This window comes from Pristiophorus japonicus, chromosome 22 (assembly GCF_044704955.1).
Source record: "Pristiophorus japonicus isolate sPriJap1 chromosome 22, sPriJap1.hap1, whole genome shotgun sequence".
Lineage (NCBI taxonomy): Eukaryota > Metazoa > Chordata > Chondrichthyes > Pristiophoridae > Pristiophorus > Pristiophorus japonicus.
This window is the reverse complement of record NC_091998.1, coordinates 7,420,798-7,441,352: the sequence shown is the minus strand read 5'-3', so window position 1 is coordinate 7,441,352 and position 20,555 is coordinate 7,420,798. Positions and strand designations below refer to the sequence as shown.

General features: G+C 48.4%; 1 protein-coding gene across 1 annotated transcript in view; it reads right to left on the bottom strand.

Annotated features, from left to right (window-relative positions):
• Positions 1 to 20,555, bottom strand: part of cdh23 (cadherin-related 23) — a 211,165-nt gene that overhangs the window by 68,078 nt on the left and 122,532 nt on the right. Inside the window, exons 12-17 of the mRNA XM_070865557.1 lie at positions 15,696 to 15,798; positions 14,189 to 14,314; positions 10,626 to 10,836; positions 8,818 to 9,272; positions 6,893 to 7,009; positions 1,060 to 1,284 (exon numbers count right to left, since the gene is read on the bottom strand). Coding sequence (XP_070721658.1) covers positions 1,060 to 1,284; positions 6,893 to 7,009; positions 8,818 to 9,272; positions 10,626 to 10,836; positions 14,189 to 14,314; positions 15,696 to 15,798 — 1,237 coding nt within the window. The remainder of the gene's footprint in view (positions 1 to 1,059; positions 1,285 to 6,892; positions 7,010 to 8,817; positions 9,273 to 10,625; positions 10,837 to 14,188; positions 14,315 to 15,695; positions 15,799 to 20,555) is intronic.

Below are 20,555 nucleotides of genomic sequence, written 5' to 3'. Positions count from 1 at the left end.
ACCCACCCCTTCCTTCAACCACTGTCTGTCCCACCTGTGACAGAGACTGTAATTCCTGTATTGGACTGTACAGCCATCTGAGAACTCACTTTTAGAGTGGAAGCAAGTCTTCCTCGACGATGATGATGATGACTAGGGCTAACAGTATGGGGTCAGGTTGTGTAGACTGAGCTTGTCTGCCTTTGTGTATAGAAAGATTAAGAAATGTTTCAGACGATTAATGGAATTGATAGGGTAGATAGCGAATAACTATTTCCTTTGGTGGGGGGCATAACCTTAAAGTTAGAGCCAGGCCGTTCAGGGGGCGATGTCAGGAAGCACTTCTTCACACAAAGGGCAGTGGGAATCTGGAACTCTCTCCCCGCAAAAACTGTTGAGTCTGGGGGCCAATTGAAAATTGCACCAGGGACATTGATCGATTTTGTCGGGTGACTGTACCAAGGGACAGGAAATGAGGGCAGGTAGATGGAGTTAAGATCTAGATCAGCTGTGATCTAATTGAAATGCGGAGCAGGCTTGGGGGGGGCTGAATGGCCTCCTCCTGTTCTAATGTTCATTCTGAGAGTGCTTTTTTATTTGGTCCTGGGATGTGGGCGTTGCCTGCAAGGCCGGCATTTATTGCCCATCCCGAATTGCCCCTTGAGAAGGTGGTGGTGAGCCGCCTTCTTGAACCGCTGCAGTCTGTGTGGTGAAGGTGCTCCCACAGTGCTGTTAGGGAGGGAGTTCCAGGATTGTGACCCAGCGACGGTGAAGGAACGGCCGATATATTTCCAAGTCGGGATGGTGTGTGACTGGGAGGGGAACGTGGAGGTGGTGGTGTTCCCATGCGCCTGCTGCCCTGGTCCTTCTAGGGTGTAGAGGTGGCGGGTTTGGGAGGTGCTGCCGGAGAATAACTCATCCGCTTGAAGTGAATTTCAAAAACTCCGAGGGGAGAAGGGCTCTGGCCAATGTGCAGAGCCGCGTCATCAATTCACTCACGGAGATTTCCCCTCCCTGATACATCGAAGGAACTGCCTCCTCACGTCCCTTTTGCCTTCTCGAAGTCCCTGTGATGCTCACCTGCTGCGGGATCCTCTAGTCTGATGTAGTCCCCAGGGGGCAGATGCCGGAGCTCGTAGGTGATTTGTCCGTTGGGTCCTTTATCGGGATCCACGGCCGATACAGAGAGGAGCGTTGTACCAGCTGTAGCTCCCTCCAGGATTCTCTCAGTGAAAATATTCACCCCAAATGGTCTGAACCGTGGAGGATTGTCGTTCACATCCAGCACATTCACCGTCAACTTGGCTGAAAAAGGCCAAAGATACATGTGTATATTGAAATGGGATGAGCAATTCTCAGTTAAGGGGAATCAAGGGATATGGGGATTGGGTGGGAAAGTGGAGTTGAGGTGGAAAATCAGCCATGATCTTATTGAATGGTGCAGCAGGCTCGAGGGGCCGAATGGCCGACTCCTGCTCCTATTTCTTATGTTCTCCCCATTCCCCCGATCTCACCGTGCACCCGTCCCCTGCCCCCTTCACCTTTATGTGATGATTACCCTGGCATCTGTCCTAAATTTGTCTGCCACTCCACTGTACAGAACTTGCAGTCCTCTCTGACACACCCAACTGCCCCTTGAATGACCACAGGGTGATCCTCTCCCCAGCCTTCCTCGGAAGCCTGTTATAAAGATTGATTGCTCTTTTGTTGAACTTTCTGACTTCAATCCTAAATTTGTCTTCCACTACAGAATCACAGAAACTTATAGCACAGAAGGAGGCCATTCGGCCCGTCATGTCTGCCTCAACCAGACCCCCACCACCCTCTGGGCGAAGGGAATTCCCCTCAAATCCCCTCTAAACCTCCTACCAATTACTTTAAATCTATGCCCCCCTGGTTGTTGACCCTTCTGCTAAGAGAAATAGGTCCTTCCTATCCACTCTATCTAGGCCCCTCAATTTTATACACCTCAATAAGGTCTCCCTTCAGCTTCCTGTGTTTCAAAGAAAACAACCCTAGCCTATCCAATCGTTCCTCATCGCTAAAATTCTTCAGTCCTGGCAACATCCCTATAACCCTCTCTAGTGCAATCACATCTTTCCTGTAATGTGGTGACCAGAACTGCACGCAGTACTCCAGCTGTGGCCTAACTAGTGTTGTATACAGTTCATGCATAATCTCCCTGCTCTTGTATTCTATGCCTTGGGTTAGAAAGGCAAGTATTCCATATGCCTTCTTAACCACCAGCTAGAGTCTGAGCCATGTGATAGTAATGCTCCAATCTACCTTTTCTATACCCTCTACAACTTATATACTTCTACAAGGTCACCTTCTTTCCAGATGGAAAAACTCATGTTTCTATTTCTTCTCCTCAATTCAATTACTCGGATGTCTGGGACCATTCCTGTACCCCATTATCAGGACTTCAATCTCTCCTTTATGTCTTGGTGATTGTTATATATGTGGACTTATATTTACTCTATACAGCCACCAGAGGGCTCATCCCCTGGAGTCCCAAGCACAGGTATTTAAGGAGGCTTCACAGATTGGAGAGGCGCTCTGGAGACCTGCAATAAAAGACTAAGGTCACACTTTACTTTGAGCTCACAGTGTTCAGTCTGACTCTTTCTCCATACACTACAACTGGCGACGAGATACAGATAGCCAACCCAAAGAAGCAGGGATCAGTGGGCATCCTGGAGAAATTCTCAGAGGGAGATGATTGGGAAACTTTTGTGGAGCGATTCGACCAATACTTTGTGGCCAACGAGCTAGATGGGGAAGAGAGCGCTGCCAAACGAAGGGCGATCCTCCTCACCGTCTGTGGAGAAATCGTACGATGATTTGTGCACACTGGTCCGAGAGCATTTGAACCCGAAGGAAAGCGTTCTGATGGCGAGGTACCGGTTCTACGCCTACAAAAGGTCTGAAAGCCAGGAAGTGGCAAGTTATGTCGCTGAGCTAAGACGCCTTGCAGGACATTGCAAATTTGAAGAACATTTGGAGCACATGCTCAGAGACTTTTTCGTACTTGGCATTGGCCATGAAACCATACTTCGCAAACTTTTGACTGTAGAGACCCCAACCTTGAATAAGGCCATAGCGATAGCCCAGGCATTCATTGCCACCAGTGACAATACAAAGCAAATCTCTCAGCACACAAGTGCCGCTACAAGTATTGTGAATAAAGTGATGTTGTTTTCGAATCGTAACATACAGGGCAGGTCACACATACCTGCAGCTGCATATCCGCAGATGACTCAGAGTCCACCATCAAGGGTGATGAATACAAGGCCATTAACACCTTGTTGACGCTGCGGGGGTGATCATCGTTTCCATTCATGCCGATTCAAAGAATACGTTTGCAAGGGCTGTGGAACAATGGGACACCTTCAACGAGTGTGCAGGCGAGCTGCAAAGCCTGTTAAACCTGCAAACCCTGTTAAACCTGCAAATCACCATGTTGCAGAGGAGGACAGATCCACGGAGGATCATGATGAACCAGAGCCTCAAATAGAGGAGGCAGAGGTACATGAGGTGCACACATTCACTAGGTCTTAAACAAATTTCCTTCGCTGTTCGAACCAGGCATCAGGAAATTCCAAGGAGCAAAAGTGCAGATCCACCTAATTCCGTAGGTGCGACCCATCCATCACAAGGCGAGAGCAGTACCGTACATGATGAGAGAAAGGGTAGAGATCGAGCTAGAGCGGCTGCAACGAGAGGGCATCATCTCACCGATCGAGTTCAGCGAGTGGGCCAGTTCTATTGTCCCAGTCCTCAAGGGAGATGGCACTATCAGAATCTGTGGTGATTACAAAGTAACTATCAATCGTTTCTCCCTGCAGGACCAATACCCACTACCAAAGGCTGACGATCTCTTTGCAACGCTGGCGGGAGGAAAGACGTTCACGAAGCTGGATCTGACTTCAGCCTACATGACGCAGAAACTGGAGGAATCATCGAAGGCCCTCACCTGCATCAACATGCACAAAGGTCTTTTTGTTTATAACAGATGCCCGTTTGGAATCCGATCAGTGGCGGGAATATTCCAGAGAAACATGGAAAGTTTACTGAAGTCGGTCCCGCACACCGTGGTCTTCCAGGACGACATCTTGGTCACAGGTCGGGACATAGTTGAGCATCTGCAGAACCTGGAGGAGGTTCTCAGTCGACTCAACCGCGTGGGGCTCAGGTTAAAACGCTTGAAGTGCGTTTTCCTGGCGCCTGAAGTGGAGTTCCTGGGAAGGAGGATTGCGGCGGACGGCATCAGGCCACCAACACAAAGACGGAAGCAATTGAGAACGCACCGAGGCCACAGAACGTGACGGAGCTGCAGTCGTTTCTGGGTCTCTTGAACTACTTTGGTAACTTCTTACCGGGTCTCAGCACCCTGCTAGAGCCACTACACGTCTTACTACGAAAAGGGGGCGAATGGGTTTGGGGCAAAAGCCAAGAAAATGCCTTCGTAAAAGCGAGAAAATTGTTATGCTCAAACAAATTGCTTGTGTTGTATAATCCATGTAAGCATTTGGTACTAGCATGTGACGCGTCGCCATATGGCATTGGGTATGTAGTGAAACAAGTTAATGATTTCGGGAAACTGCAACCGGTTGCTTATGCATCCAGGAGTATGTCTAAGGCTGAGAGCGCCTACAGCATGATTGAGAAAGAAGCGTTAGCGTGTGTCTATGGGGTAAAGAAAATGCATCAATATCTGTTTTGGCTAAAATAAGCCACTTATATCCCTGTTCTCCGAGAGTAAAGCAATAAATACCAACGCATCGGCCCGCATCCAGAGATGGGCGCTCACGTTGTCCGCACACAACTACGCCATCTGCCACAGTCCAGGCACAGAAAACTGCGCCGATGCTCTTATTAGGCTGCCATTGCCCACCACGGGGGTGGAAATGGCGCAGCCCGCAGATCTAGCCATGGTTATGGAAGTATTTGAGAGTGAGCAATCACCCGTCACTGCCCGGCAGATCAAAACCTGGACAAGCCAGGCCCCCTTATTATCTCTAGTCAAAAGCTGTGTGCTTCACGGGAGCTGGTCCAGTGTCCCAGTAGAAATGCAGGAAGAGATAAAGATGTTCCAGCGGCGCAAAGATGAAATGTCTATACAGGCAGACTGCCTTCTGTGGGGCAATCGAGTAGTGGTCCCCAAGAAGGGCAGAGACACCTTCATCAATGACTTCCACAGTACCCACCCAGGCATCGTAATGATGAAAGCGATAGCCAGATCCCACGTGTGGTGGCCCGGTATCGATGCGGACTTAAGAGATGTAATACATGCTCACAGTTAAGCAATGTACCCAGGGAGGCGCCGCTAAGTTTATGGTCTTGGCCCTCCAAATCGTAGTCTAGGGTACACGTCGTCTATGCAGGCCCGTTCTTGGGTAAAATGTTCCTTGTGGTTGTAGACGCGTACTCCAAGTGGATTGAATGTGAGATAATGTCGGCTAGCACGTCCGCTGCCACTACTGAAAGTCTGCGGGTCATCTTTGCCACTCACGGCTTACCCGATGTCCTGGTGAGCGACAACGGGCCATGTTTTACCAGTGCTGAGTTCAAAGAATTCATGACCCGTAACGGGATCAAACATGTCACATCTGCCCCGTTTAAACCAGTGTCCAATGGTCAGGCAGAGAGAGCAGTGCAAACCATCAAGCAAGGCTTGAAGAGGGTAACTGCAGACTTGCCTATCCCGAGTCCTGCTTAGCTACCACACGAGACCCCACTCACTCGCTGGGATCCCACCTGCTGAACTGTTCATGAAAAGAGCACTTAAGACAAGGCTCTCTTTAGTTCACCCTGATCTACATGAACAGGTAGAGAGCAGGCGGCTTCAACAAAGTGCATACCATGATAGCGCAAATGTGTCATGCGAGATTGAAATCAATGATCTTGTATTTGTATTAAATTCCGACACTGTCGTGGCCAAAGAGGGGAGCAGGGTGTTTCGGGTCAAACTTTCAAATGGACTCATTCACCGGAAACACTTGCATCAAATCAAACTCAGATTCACGGACTACCCTGAGCAACCCACCTTGGACCCTACCTTTTTTGATCCCCCAACACACACACCAGTGGCAACCGGCACCACGGTTGACCACGAAGCAGAACCCATCATCCACAGCAGCCCTGCAAGGCCCAACACACCAGGCAGCTCAGCAAGGCCAGCTGCACAGCAGCTCAGCGAGGGCCCAACAAATGATTCAACAACACCAGCTTTCACACCGAGACGATCAACCAGGGCAAGAAGGGCCCCAGATCGACTCACATTGTAAATAGTTACATTATTCACTTCGGGGTGGGGCGGGGGAGTGTATTTACTCTGTACAGCCACCAGGGGGTTCATCCCCTGGAGTCCCAAGGGATCCCATAATCCCTTGGGAGCACAGGTATTTAATAAGGCTTCACAGTTTGGAGAGGCACTCTGGAAACCTGCAATAAAAGACTAAGGTCACACTTTACTTTGAGCTCACAGTGTTCAGTCTGACTCTTTCTCCATACACAACAGTGACTGTAAGCTATTTATATCAGATTCAGTTCTGTGATATTCAGAGACAAGAGGGATCCTTGAGCCAAAGTATATATAGAATCACAGAAATTTACGGCACAGAAGGAGGCTATTCGGCCCATCGTGTCCGCGCCGGCCGACAAAGCGCTATCCAACCTAATCCCACTTCCCAGCTCTAGGTCCGTAGCCCTGTAGGTTACGGCACTTCAAGTGCACATCCGAGTATTTTAAAAATAGAGGGTTTCTGCCTCTACCATCCTTTCAGATCCCCACCGCCCTCTGGGTGAAAAAAGTTCTCCTCAACTACCTTACACCTCTAATTCTTCTCCCAATTACCTGAGTTGAGCTGTTGGGGAGTGGTTGCTTTTAGAGTGAGTGAGAAAATCTTACCATTGGGAACGCTGACAGATTGACTGATCACATCACTGGCATTGTCGTGTACTGATATAGTAAGCTCGTAGGTAGCTACCAGCTCCCGATTCAAAGGGGTTCTTACAAATACAGCACCTGGACAGAAATAAAAGCGAGCACGTTAGCGGCAAAAAGGTTCCGTGCGCGTAGCGTGAAGTTTACAATCGTTGAATGGTGCGCACGCATTTATTCTTTGCTTTTTTTGGGGGGGGGCGTTTGGGGATGCTGATCATTGTGATGGATGGTTTGGACATTGGCTCAAAACCCTCTTTGCATTCAACAATAAATCAGATACGGAGGAGGAACCGACGGGATCTGAAACCACCCTCACTCTCTGGGCAGTATTTATCATTTTTCAATTGGGTTACCTGGCACATGATTATTTCCTTTTCAACCTCAAATATGTAAAGAACAGTATCTCTTAGAAAATACTGATTGGACATTCGGAACAGCTCAGAAAGAGTTCTGTAAAGTTAACAGTTCTACCGGTCAAAAGGTCAACCAACACATAGGGTAGCTTACATTTGTGCTCAAAATATAAATTGCACCCTTTAATCACCACAGTGAACCCTTCGTCAGAGCTCTGGTTGGATAAAGCTCCCTCTATACTGCCTCAAACCCCTCTCTCAAGGAGAACCCCTTGCTGCTTCAGTGTGTCGCTCTTCATTGTTCGAAAAACATACACCTTGGCTTTCACAATGGCCCAGATATTGCTGGAGCGGGATATCTCCTTGCACGCTCCGTTAGTTCGACTTTCTCCCACTCCAGGGACTTGAGGACATAAATCCAGGCTGACACTCCCAGGGCAGTGCTGAGGGAGTGCCGCACTGCCGGAGGTGCCGTCTTTCGGATGAGACGTTAAACCGAGGCTCCGTCTCCACCACGGGAGCTGCTCAGGTGGATGTAAAAAATCCCACGGCGCTGAGGCTAATGAGCAGCTCGAGGGGCCATATGTCCTACTCCTTCTCCTATTTTTTATGTTTTGATGAACCTCTGACGACATAGAAACTCTTGAAACAAACAACATTGCCATGAAATTAGATAAAGGGAAGTTGAATCAAATGCGAGCACTCCAGAGGCTTGGCAGAAGTGAGATATATTCGAACGGAACCAGAGCTCCATTGCTCATCCTAGTTGAGTGTCTCTGGGGGACTAAGTCAGACAGCAGCACAACCCCCTCGCCTGCTGCCAATGATGACCGTCTCCTCTGCACTACCAGTCCGACACACTGACACTCAAAGCAAGAGAAAGGTGTCATGTGTACACCTGAGTATGCTCACAGGATTCGAGAGCTGTTGGACTGCTCCTGGGCATGGTCAAGGGGGCCATTAATCGGTCCAAGCAGCAGGCGGTCGAGGGGGCCGTTCAACCCGACTGCCTGCCTCTCTTCCGCGGTTACATCCGAGCCAGGGTGTCCCTGGAGATGAAGCACTCCCCTCCGCGAGAGGTGGGCGCCGGAGGGACTGGAGAGCAACATCAACCCCGGCAACCAAATTTTAATTTGATTTGTTTAATGTTCCAAAGTGTCATTTGTTAATTTATCAGTTCGAGTGCCCCTTTAATAAGGGGGCATTTGAGTTTATGTTTTACAAGAATAGTTGTAGAGCTGTTGAGTTGGGAGTGGCTTAGCCAGTCACATGATGTTCACAAGACTCAATAAAACCCCAGCCAGTTGGGTTCGGGGGATCCACGATGAGGCAGGTGGTTGTGAGCCTGGTGAATGAACTGGTAATGTGTAGTGTGATTGTTAAACCTTTGCTAATAAAGCAACTAGTACTTAATAGCAATGTGTTGCCATGAATTCTTAAGCAAAGAACCCATGAAGCAAATACATTACAAAAGGCTTTAAGAGTTCTTACAATTTGAGTGGGGTTTATTTTGTAAACCTGTGCTTGAAGTTTTACCTGTTTGAAAATTGATGTCAAAGGCCCTTTGCTGCTCCTGTACCTCATCGTCAGTGTCATCCTTAGCAACCAGCTCGATGATGTAATACTCCAGCCGGGGTCGAAGGTCGCGATCAGTGGCGGTAATGTTCGCGATGGTGGCACCGACTGTCACCGACTCACTGATGCTAACAGTCTGCACGGGGTTAATAAACTCGGGCCGGCAATCGTTGACGTCGTCAATGACAATGTTCACTGTGGCGCTTGCCGACAGTGGGGGGGTGCCCCGGTCCGTCGCCACCACATTGAGGGTGTAGGAGCTCCTTTCCTCGCGGTCCACGGTCACTCCGTCGGCCACTTTGATCACTCCACTGAGGGGGTCAATGATAAACTTATCCTGGGCGCCTCCGTCGATTCGGTAGCTCAGTTCTTGGCTCACGCCAATATCTGCATCTGTGGCCGTTACCTGGCCAACACTAAAACCTACAACACAAAATACAGCAATGCAGCTATCGTCTCGGACCAAGGGAAATATTACGATTCTCTCCGGATCCTCACAACAAATTTCTCGTTTTGGGATTTTTAATAGAAAATGCAATTCTTTTAATTGTGTTTTTTTTTTAAGCAATTATCTTAATGAAAACCTCATTTTTCCAGTTTGCACAAGGATAATTGTTCGATGGAGGGTTGGATGCAGGATCTCCAATGCACCCGTGTCACATTGAGATCGAATGAGGGCTCGCCCCATTGACACCCAGACGCTGAGTACTGCTTGAAGCTGTGCTGTAATGAGAAGGTTCTGAGGAACGACTTCTCACTCGCGCACAGGGATAGAGAGCACATTAGACAGAACCACTGGAGCCCCACTTTCCTATCCCTCATTGGCTGCTCTCAAAGTGACATTCAAGGCTTGGAGTCGGAGTATCGACAAATCCTCTGAACCAAAGATGGTGGTTGGCACAGGGAAATTGAGAAAGATGGGGGGTGGGTGTGATTCTATCCAATTTTTCCCCATAGTCTTCTGCGAGTCACCATTCTCAGATGTATGTCTGGGCAGTGAATGCCAGATGGCCACTTGATAGAGAGGGGCATTGACGCTGTGCCCAATTTGTCCTTGCTCAATGTCCGCCTGCTTGTTACAGCAAGGGTTGTTCCAGGAACGGAAATCCTGGTCAAACCTTTCCGTCTGCCCAGGGACCCCGAAAGCCGATTGCAGCTTTGCTAATCCCACCCTAGAGGAGATCAGCAGATTGAGGAACCAAACCTGGGACCTTCATGGTCTGTCTCACTCAACGGCTGTATCCTGCAGTGGATTTGGCCACTCAAACATCGGAAGAGTTGAAAATAATATTTTTTGTGTATGAACGGCTACAGTCCGTGTGGTAGGTGTTATACCACGAGTGTTGTGTCTCTCAGATGCAAGTGTTTGACAGCTCAGTCCAGGATTGCAAGTGCCACTGGTCACCAAACTGGAGAACCAAACAGAGGGCATGGTGTGCAAGAACAGATATATGGTCGGAGGCAAGCTGGAGGAAAGGGAGGGAAGAGGACAGCACAGCACCCATGTTGGGGAAACTATCCTTCTCTCTTATCTATAGCCTTCCAGTCTTCCAGTAGCAGCAAGGAATCACTCAAAGAGAGCTTAAACCCAAGGTCATTTGTGAGGAAAGTCTCTCCCTTGTTCCATCCAATGTTTTTCCCAACTTAGCACACATTGAATGTGGGGAATTTCCAGATCTCCAAACTATTGTTTCCAAGCTATCTGACATTTGCCAACCAGCGAGCCTGGCATGGGCAGTTCATTGACATGTACAACTCTGCAATAACACGTTTCACCTGAGGGGCTATTTTCCCGAATGTGGACAGTCAGTGAAGGAGGGGTGAAGACTGGTGCGTTGTCATTTTGATCCAAGACGGTTACTATCAGCCTCGCCACGCTCTCCAGCTGACCGATGTCTTTGGCTATCAGGGTGAACTGCAGGCGTGCGTCCGGTAATGCCTCCCGATCAATGGTTTTTCCTGGTATCACAGAAACAATCCCTGGAAAATGTTTAGAGGACAAAAGTAATCAAACGCATTAATTCAAATGATCATACGAGTTTGAGATAGGCAAGATAGTCACAGAAGATCTCAGCGAAGCCTTGGGGCAACAAAAAATCATTTCTACTTCCAAAATGCAATGCATTTTCATGAATATTCTGCTGTAATTGGAAAAGAGTTGTGCCAACGTCACGTAATACAGATGGTCTGTGCATTCAGCCCATCGACTCAATGCTCCTCTAGAAAACTACAAGCCCGCCTCTGAATGAATCCACAGTTTTGGCCTCCTTCCCATGCAAAGTATTTCTCACTCGGTGACATCAGTCCGCAACGTGACTTTTACCGGCTGTGCCCATTTTTTAAATAGTCAACAACTCCAGATTTACCCTTTCTAATTTGCTAAGTATCTTATAAACATCTTATAAACATCTTATAAGTATCAGCCGTGGCTCAGTGGGCAGCACTCTCATCTCTGAGTCAGAAGGTTGTGGGTTCAAGTCCCACTCGAGCACAAAATCCAGCTGATACTCCCAGTGCAGTGCTGAGGGAGTGCTGCACTGCCGGAGGTGCCATCTTTCGAATGACACGTTCAACCGAGGCCCCGTCTGCTCTCTCAGGTGGACGTAAAAGATCCCACGGCACTATTTCGAAGAAGAGCAGGGGAGTTCTCCCTGGTGTCCTGTGGCCAATATTTATCCCTCAACCAACATCATAAAAAACAGATTATCTGGTCATTATCACATTGCTGTTTGTGGAAGCTTGCTGTGCGCAAATTGGCTGCCGCGTTTCCCACATTACAACAGCGACTACACTCCAAATAGTGCTTCATTGGTGCATCCTGTGTGTTTGAATGCAGGTCTTTCTTTTTTTCTCAATAGTCTCCTCTCATTGGCTTCTTTTCTGAGGTTTTTTTAATCCTTTCCATTTCACTCAACCCTCAGATATGGGAACTTCCCTTCACTGCACAGTCTCCTCTGCTCAGACTCGTATTGTTGGAAAAAGGATCTAATTTAATTATTTACTTCTGTTGCAGTGTTTTTGTTGCACTACACATGGGATAGCAGAACCAGAGGACCAATGGTTAGAAAGACTTGCACCTTTCATGACCACCGGATATCTCAAAGTGCGTTACAGCCAATGAAGTACTTTTGGAGTGCAGTCACTGTTGTAATGTGGGAAACGCAGCAGCCAATCTGTGCACCAGATAATCTGATTTTGTTATGTTGATTGAGAGAAATATGTTGGCCAGGACACCGGGGATAACTCCCCTTCTCTTCGAAATAGTGCCACGGGATCTTTTACATCCACCTGAGAGAGCAGACGGGGCCTCGGTTTAACATCTCATCCGAAAGACGGCACCTCCGACAGTGCGGCACTCCCTCAGCACTGCACTGGGAGTGTCAGCCTAGATTTTTGTGCTCATGTCCCTGGAGTGGGACTTGAACCCACAACCTTCTGGCTCCGAGGCGAGGGTGCTGCCCAGTGAGCCACGGCTGACACTCAGGGTCCTGAACGGACCATCTAGTGGACATGTGCCCACCGGAGTTCAAACACTTGCACCTTTCAGCTCTGGTCTTGAGTGATCCAGTATTGAGTTTCCTGATGGGTCCAAACATGATGGCACCAAATGCCATCGAGGGGAGATGTGAATCAGAGAGTACAGGAGTGTCATTTCCAAACGTTTGGCTCTGGCCAGATGGACCTCTTCCAGACCTGCATATTCCCTAGGCCCTCACGGGATTCGGGTGCATGGTGTGGCTGCACATCAGGAAGTAGAGTTGCCATCATAAGCCCCGAGCGTGAAACTCAAGGGCGGGGGGGGGGTGCGATAAGGCGGCGATCCCGATAATCGGAGCGGTCTGGAGCTCCCGCACGGCGGGAAAAACCACGCGCGTGGGGGAATTCGAACGGGCCGCGCAGCCTGTTGAAGGGGCCGCACTCAAAAATAAATTACAGGGAACGCCGGTGGGTGGATCTTGGTGCGATAGCGTAAAACAAGCGAGAGTGAGTCGGCAGCCTACTATCTCTCATAAGAACATAAGAAATAGGAGCAGGAGTCAGCCATATGGCCCCTCGAGCCTGCTCCGCCATTCAATATGATCATGGCTGATCTGATCATGGACTCAGCTCCACTTCCCTGCCCACTCCCCATAACCCCTTATTTCCTTAGCAGTTAAGAAACTGCATATCTCTGTCTTAAATTTATTCTTTCACCCAGCTTCCACAGCTCTCTCAGGCAGCGAATCCCAAAGATTCACCGCCATCTGAGAGAAGAAATTCCTCCTCATCTCAGCTTTAAATGGGCGGCCCCTTATTCTAAGATTATGTCCCCTAGTTCTAGTCTGCCCTATCAGTGGAAACATCCTCTCTGCATCCACCTTGTCAAGCCCCCTCATAATCTTATACGTTTCGATTTAATTTATTTCTACTGACCTGAACTGTTGGAGATGGCGTTATTTGTATGAGACATTACACCACAGATCGAGGCGTCTGGCTCAGCGAGTGATCAGGAAGGCAGATGGAATGTTGGCCTTTATTGCAAGGGGGATAGAGTATAAAAGCAGAGAAGTTCTGCTACAACTGTACAGGGTATTGGTGAGGCCACATCTGGGGTACTGCGTACAGTTTTGGTCTCCGTGTTTAAGGAAGGATATACTTGCCTTGGAGGCTGTTCAGAGAAGGTTCACTAGGTCGATTCCGGAGATGAGGGGGTTGACTTATGAAGAAAGGTTGAGCAGGTTGGGCCTCTACTCATTGGGGTTTAGAAGAATGAGAGGTGATCTTATTGAAACATATAAGATTCTGAGGGTAGATGCAGAAAGGATGATTCCCCTCGCGGGGGAATCTAGAACTAGGGGGCATAGTTTCAGAATAAGGGATCGCCCATTTAAAACACAGATGAAGAGGAATTTCTTCTCTCAGAGAGTCATGAATCTTTGGAATTCTCTGCCCCAGAGAGCTGTGGAGGCTGGGTCATTGAATATATTCATGGTGGAGATAGACAGATTTTTGAGCGATAAGTGAGACAAGGATATGGGGATTGGGATGAGAAGTGGAGTTGAGGCCAAGATCAGATCAGCCATGATCTTATTGAATGGCGGAGCAGGCTCGAGGGGCCGTATGGCCGACTCCTGCTCCTGTTTCTTATGTTCCTGTGTCCTCCCTCAGCCGATACTGCCAGAACGAGATTATCTGGTCGGTCATCTCGTTGCTGTTTGTGAGCAAACTGGGGCCACACCTGCCGACTGAACGGTCTGTGGGCTACGGAAGGTGAAGAGCTTGGGGCCATTGCTGCGTTAGGCACTGTCACACACAGGTCTTTCTTTCTCACTCGGTACAGTAGATCACTCACCGGTGTCCCTGTCCACGGTGAAGAGTTCGGTCGCGTTCCCCTGTAATCGGTAGGTGACTACAGCATTTGCTCCCTCGTCATTATCAAAGGCGACAATGGGCCCATTCAGCATGGTGATGTGTGTGCCTGCAAATGGAACAGAGGTAAGATGTTCTGGTTTTGCTCAAATACCTTTATTCAGTGACATATTAGACTGTTAAACAAGTTACTGTATTAGTGACATAGGAGCAGGAATCGGCCATTTGGCCCATCGAGCCTGCTCCGCCATTCAATAAGATCATGGCTGATTTGATCAAGGACTCAGCTCCACTTCCCTGCCCGCTCCCCATAACTCTTATCGCTCAAAAATCTGTCTATCTCCACCTTAAATATATTCAATGGCCCAGCCTCCATAGCTCTCTAGCAGAGAATTCCACAGATTTACAACCCTCTGAGAGAAGAAATTTCTCCTCATTTCAGTTTTAAATGGGCGGCCCCTTATTCTAAGACGATGTCCCCGAGTTTTAGTTTCCCCTATGTGTGGATACATCCTCTCTGCATCCACCTTGTCGAAACCCCTCATTATCTTATACGTTTCGATAAGACCACCTCTCATTCTTCTGAAATCCAATGAGTAGAAGCCCAACCTGCTCAACCTTTCCTCATAAGTCAACCCCCTCAGCTCCGGAATCAACCGAGTGAACCTTCTCTGAACTGCCTCCAAAGTAAGTATATCCTTCCTTAAATACGGAGACCAAAACTGTACACAGTACTCCAGGTGTGGCCTCACCAATACCCTGTACAGTTACAGCAGGACTTCTCTGCTTTTATACTCTATTCCCCCTTGCAATAAAGGTCCAACACCAGCTCAAGATCATAGCTACCGCCTGCTGCGGAATTGCGCGGGATTATCGGAGGTGCAAATCAGCAGCGCCCTGCTCCCGCCGGTAGCGCCCTGGGCCGCTACGCGGCGATGATGACATCACCGTGCGTGGCGACTGGTTTCCGCCCCAGCGGTATGAATTGGGCGGCGCCCCGTGAGGCGGCCGCGGGCGATGTCGGCGCCAGTCTCGCGAACCCTGGGCCACCCTTCGCTCGCGGGACGAACAGTAAAGGGGGAGGTGCCCGCCGCCATTTTCTTTTGGCCGACTTACCTGGTGGGACCTTTTCCTGCACCATTTCGCGGGGGGGGAGGGGGGGGGGGTGTCCCCCGCCGTGATAGCGCAGGCCGGCACTCTGTCTCTGTGTGGGGCCACGGGCGCAGTGACGTTGTGGTGGCCCCCACGCGCAGAGCTCGCAGCGCACCCTCCCCTTTAACGGCCGGCACTCCGCGGAGAGCTGCACAATCCGCACGTTTACCGCCCCGGTCCCACCCCCGAGAGAAAGTGGAGCGGCCCGACATTGCGCCCCACTTCATCTAGGGGACGGTAATCCCAATCCGGCGCTTGGGACGGGACTTCCGTGCCAAACAGGGCGATACGGAATTTCGCCCCCCTCTGTCTGTACATTGCAGTAACCGCACACCTACCTGCTCCCGGATTCTCGAGAATTTCCGCTCGATACGTCCTCTGAGTAAACACGGGCCTGTTATCATTTTCATCTGAGATGGAGATAGTCAGTAAATCAGAGTCCTAGTAAGACAGAGATAACATTCTGAACCCACAGACATGAACATGAAGAGACCAAGCTCTCCAGACTCTGGTGAAAGGAAGCTCCAATTCACTCCGTCTTTTACAATTTATTTCATGTGCAATTTTTTTCCCTTCAGCCCACGTGTTCCCACACGCGGGAATATTCTTCCTAAGATCCTCTGTGTCACCACAGCCCTCCCCCACCTTCTCGTCGTGGCAGCCGTGGCTCAGTGGGCAATATCCTCGCCTCTGCGTCAGAAGGTTGTGGGTTCAAGTCCCACTCCAGACACATAAATCCAGGCCGACACTCCCAGTGCAGTACTGAGGGAGTGCTGCACTGTCGGAGGTGCCGTCTTTCAGATGAGACGTTAAACCGAGGCCCCGTCTGCTCTCTCAGATGGATGCAAAAGATCCCACGGCACTATTTTGAAGAAGAGCAGGGGAGTTATCCCCGGTGTCCTGGGGCCAATATTTATCCCTCAATCAACATCACAAAAACAGATTATCTGGTCATTATCACATTGCTGTTTGTGGGAGCTTGCTGTGAGCAAATTGGCTGCCGCGTTTCCCACATTGATACAGTGACTACACTCCAAAAGTACTTCATTGGCTGTAAAGCGCTTTGGGACATTTGGTGGTCGTGAAAGGCGCTATAGAAATGCAAGTCTGTCTTAGAAGCGGATGCAAAGCGGCCACTTGAAATGAGCTGAAAAATAGCCAAAGCCCTGGAATAAGTTCAAGACAGTAATCCAATCTTGGGATTCACGTGTCTGATTGAAACAAATTAAGTTTTGATCTCGTGGTTTGTCAGGACATCAAATTCCTGCATTACTGAATCATGGAAATTTCAGTAAAGGAGGAGGCATTGGTGGGTACGCTGCAACTGTGCGAGCTCCACATCACTTCCATCTCCCCCAATATCATTATCCTGCTCTTTAATATTGTCTTTCAAGTGCCCATCTCATTTTTTTTTAAAAACAGCCCGTGCCGGCTCTCTGCAGGAACACCTCAGCCAGTCCCACTCCCCCGCCCTTTCCCCGTTGCCATGCAAAATTAGTTTCCTTCAGGTACTTATCCAACTCCCTTTTGAAAGCCACGATTGAGTCTGCCTCCACCACCCTCTCAGGCAGCGCATTCCAGATCCTAACCACTCGCTGCGTAAAAAAGTTTATCCTCATGTCGCCTTTGCTTCTTCTGCCAATCGCCTTAAATCTGTGTCCTCTGGTTCCCGAGCCTTCCACCAATGGGAACAGTCTCTCTCTCTCTACTCTGTCCAGACCCCTCATGATTTTGAACACCTCGATCAAATCTCCTCTCAACCTTCTCTGCTCCAAGGAGAACAACCCCGGCTTCTCCAGTCTATCCCCGTAACTGAAGTCCCTCATCCCTGGAACCATTCCTTTTTCAATGTTATGATTAACTGGAGGTGAATGGGTTTTATATTCTAGGAATGTAGGAAGAGGAGGAGGCCATTCAGCCCGTCGAGCATGCCATGCAATACGATCATGACTGCTGTCTCAGAATTCAATCTACTCGCCTTGCTTCTGTAACCCTTAATACCCTTGCCTGACAAAAATCCAGCAACTCTCATAATCCTTTGAGTCAAAAAATTCCTTCTACTCCCCCCACCGGTTAAACGACAAGTATCAATCCCAAGTTTATTCTCCTTTGTTACCGATTCTCTGAAAAGTGGAAATAATCTTTCGCAATTTACCCTTTCAAAGCTTTGAAATTAATCTGCAGGTTCAGTGTCCCGAATCCAGATTTCCGAAAACCGGACATTTTTGAGGTGGCCAAGATGGCGACATCAGGTGACGTGGGACGAGGAAACCGGTAAAAAATGTAGCACTGGGGGCCGCAGGTGGCAAGAATCGGCGGGTGGCGAGGTGCGGAGGATCGGCGAGGGGCAGAAATCGGTGAGGGGCGGAGGATCGGCGAGGGGCAGAAATCGGTGAGGGGCGGAGGATCGGCGGGCGGCGAGAAGCGCCAACAGCAAGGTCCGAAATCCGGCACAACTGGAAAACCGGCACGGACTCGGAGGTTGCTGGATTTCAGACGGTGTACCAGTATTAAATTGCACCTTGACCTTCACCGCTCCGGGAAATCCAGTCCTACTTTTCCAGATTATAAAAGAACATAAGAATTAGGAACAGGAGTAGGCCATCTAGCCCCTCGAGCCTGCTCCGCCATTCAACAAGTTCATGGCTGATCTGGCCGTGGACTCAGCTCCACTTACCCGCCCGCTCCCCGTAACCCTTAATTCCCTTATTGGTTAAAAATTTATCTATCTGTGAATTGAATACATTCAATGAGCTAGCCTCAACTGCTTCCTTGGGCAGAGAATTCCACAGATTCACAACCCTCTGGGAGAAGAAACTCCTTCTCAACTCGGTTTTAAATTGGCTCCCCCGTATTTTGAGGCTGTGCCCCCTAGTTCTAGTCTCCCCGACCAGTGGAAACAACCTCTCCGCCTCTATCTTGTCTATCCCTTTCATTATTTTAAATGTTTCTATAAGATCACCCCTCATCCTTCTGAACTCCAACGAGTAAAGACCCAGTCTACTCAATCTATCATCATAAGGTAACCCCCTCATCTCCGGAATCAGCCTAGTGAATCGTCTCTGTACCCCCTCCAAGGCTAGTATATCCTTCCTTAAGTAAGGTGACCAAAACTGCACGCAGTACTCCAGGTGCGGCCTCACCAATACCCTGTACAGTTGCAGCAGGACCTCCCTGCTTTTGTACTCCATCCACCCCCAGGTCCCTCTGCACCGCAGCATGTTGTAATTTCTCCCTATTTCAAATAATATTCCCTTTTACTTTCTTTTTCCAAGGTGGATGACCTCACATTTTCCGACATTGTATTCCATCTGCCAAACCTTAGCCCATTCGCTTAACCTATCTAAATCTCTTTTGCAGCCTCTCTGTGTCCTCTACACAACCCACTTTCCCACTAATCTTTGTATCATCTGCAAATTTTGTTACACTGCATTCTGTCACCTCTTCCAGGTCATCTATGTATATTGTAAACAGTTGTGGTCCCAGCACCGATCCCTGTGGCATACCACTAACCACCGATTTCCAACCCAAAAAAGACCCACTTATCCCGACTCTCTGCTTTCTGTTAGCCAGCCAATTCTCGATCCATGCTAATACATTTCCTCTGACTCCGCGTACCTTTATATTCTGCAGTAACCTTTTGTGTGGCACCTTATCGAATGCCTTTTGGAAATCTAAATACATCACCTCTATCCACCATGCTCGTTATATCCTCAAAGAATTCCCGTAAAAAATTAATCCATGTTGCATCTGCTTGATTGCACTATTCCTATCGAGATGTCCCGCTATTTCTTCCTTAATGATAGCTTCAAGCATTTTCCCCACTACAGATGTTAAACTAACCGGCCTATAGTTACCTGCCTTTTGTCTGCCCCCTTTTTTAAACAGAGGCATTACATTAGCTGCTTTCCAATCCGCTGGTACCTCCCCAGAGTCCAGAGAATTTTGGTAGATTATAACGAATGCATCTGCTATAACTTCCGCCATATCTTTTAATACCCTGGGATGCATTTCATCAGGACCAGGGGACTTGTCTACCTTGAGTACTATTAGCCTGTCCAGCACTACCCCTCTAGTGATAGTGATTATCTCAAGGTCCTCCCTTCCCACATTCCTGTGACCAGCAATTTTTGGCATGGGTTTTGTGTCTTCCACTGTGAAGACCGAAGCAAAATAATTGTTTAAGATCTCAGCCATTTCCACATTTCCCATTATTAAATCTCCCTTCTCATCTTCTAAGAGACCAACATTTACTTTAGTCACTCTTTTCCGTTTTATATATCGGTAAAAGCTTTTACTATCTGTTTTTATCTTTTGCGCAAGTTTACTTTCGTAATCTATCTTTCCTTTATTGCTTTCTTAGTCATTCTTTGCTGTCGTTTAAAATTTTCCCAATCTTCTAGTTTCCCACTAACCTTGGCCACCTTATACGCATTGGTTTTTAATTTGATACTCTCCTTTATTTCCTTGGTTATCCACGGCTGGTTATCCCTTCTCTTACCGCCCTTCTTTTTCACTGGAATATATTTTTGTTGAGCACTATGAAAGAGCTCCTTAAAAGTCCTCCACTGTTCCTCAATTGTGCCACCGTTTAGTCTGTGTTCCCAGTCTACTTTAGCCAACTCTGCCCTCATCCCACTGTAGTCCCCTTTGTTTAAACATAGTACGCTCGTTTGAGACACTACTTCCTCACCCTCAATCTGTATTACAAATTCAACCATACTGTGATCACTCATTCCGAGAGGATCTTTTACTAGGAGATTGTTTATTATTCCTATCTCATTACACAGGACCAGATCTAAGATAGCTTGCTCCTTTGTAGGTTTTGTAACACATACTGTTCTAAGAAACAATCCCGTATGCATTCTATGAATTTCTCCTCAAGGCTACACCGTGCGATTTGATTTGACCAATCGATATTTAGGTTAAAATCCCCCATGATTACTGCCGTTCCTTTTTCACATGCCTCCATTATTCCCTTGATTACTGTCCGCCCCACCGTGAAGTTATTATTTGGGGGCCTATCAACTATGCCCACCAGTGACTTTTTCCCCTTACTATCTCTAATCTCCACCCACAATGATTCAACATTTTGTTCATTAGAGCCAATATCGTCTCTCACAACTGCCCTATCATCCTTTATTAACAGAGCTACCCCACCTCCTTTCCCTTCTTGTCATCTTTCCGAATTGTCAGAT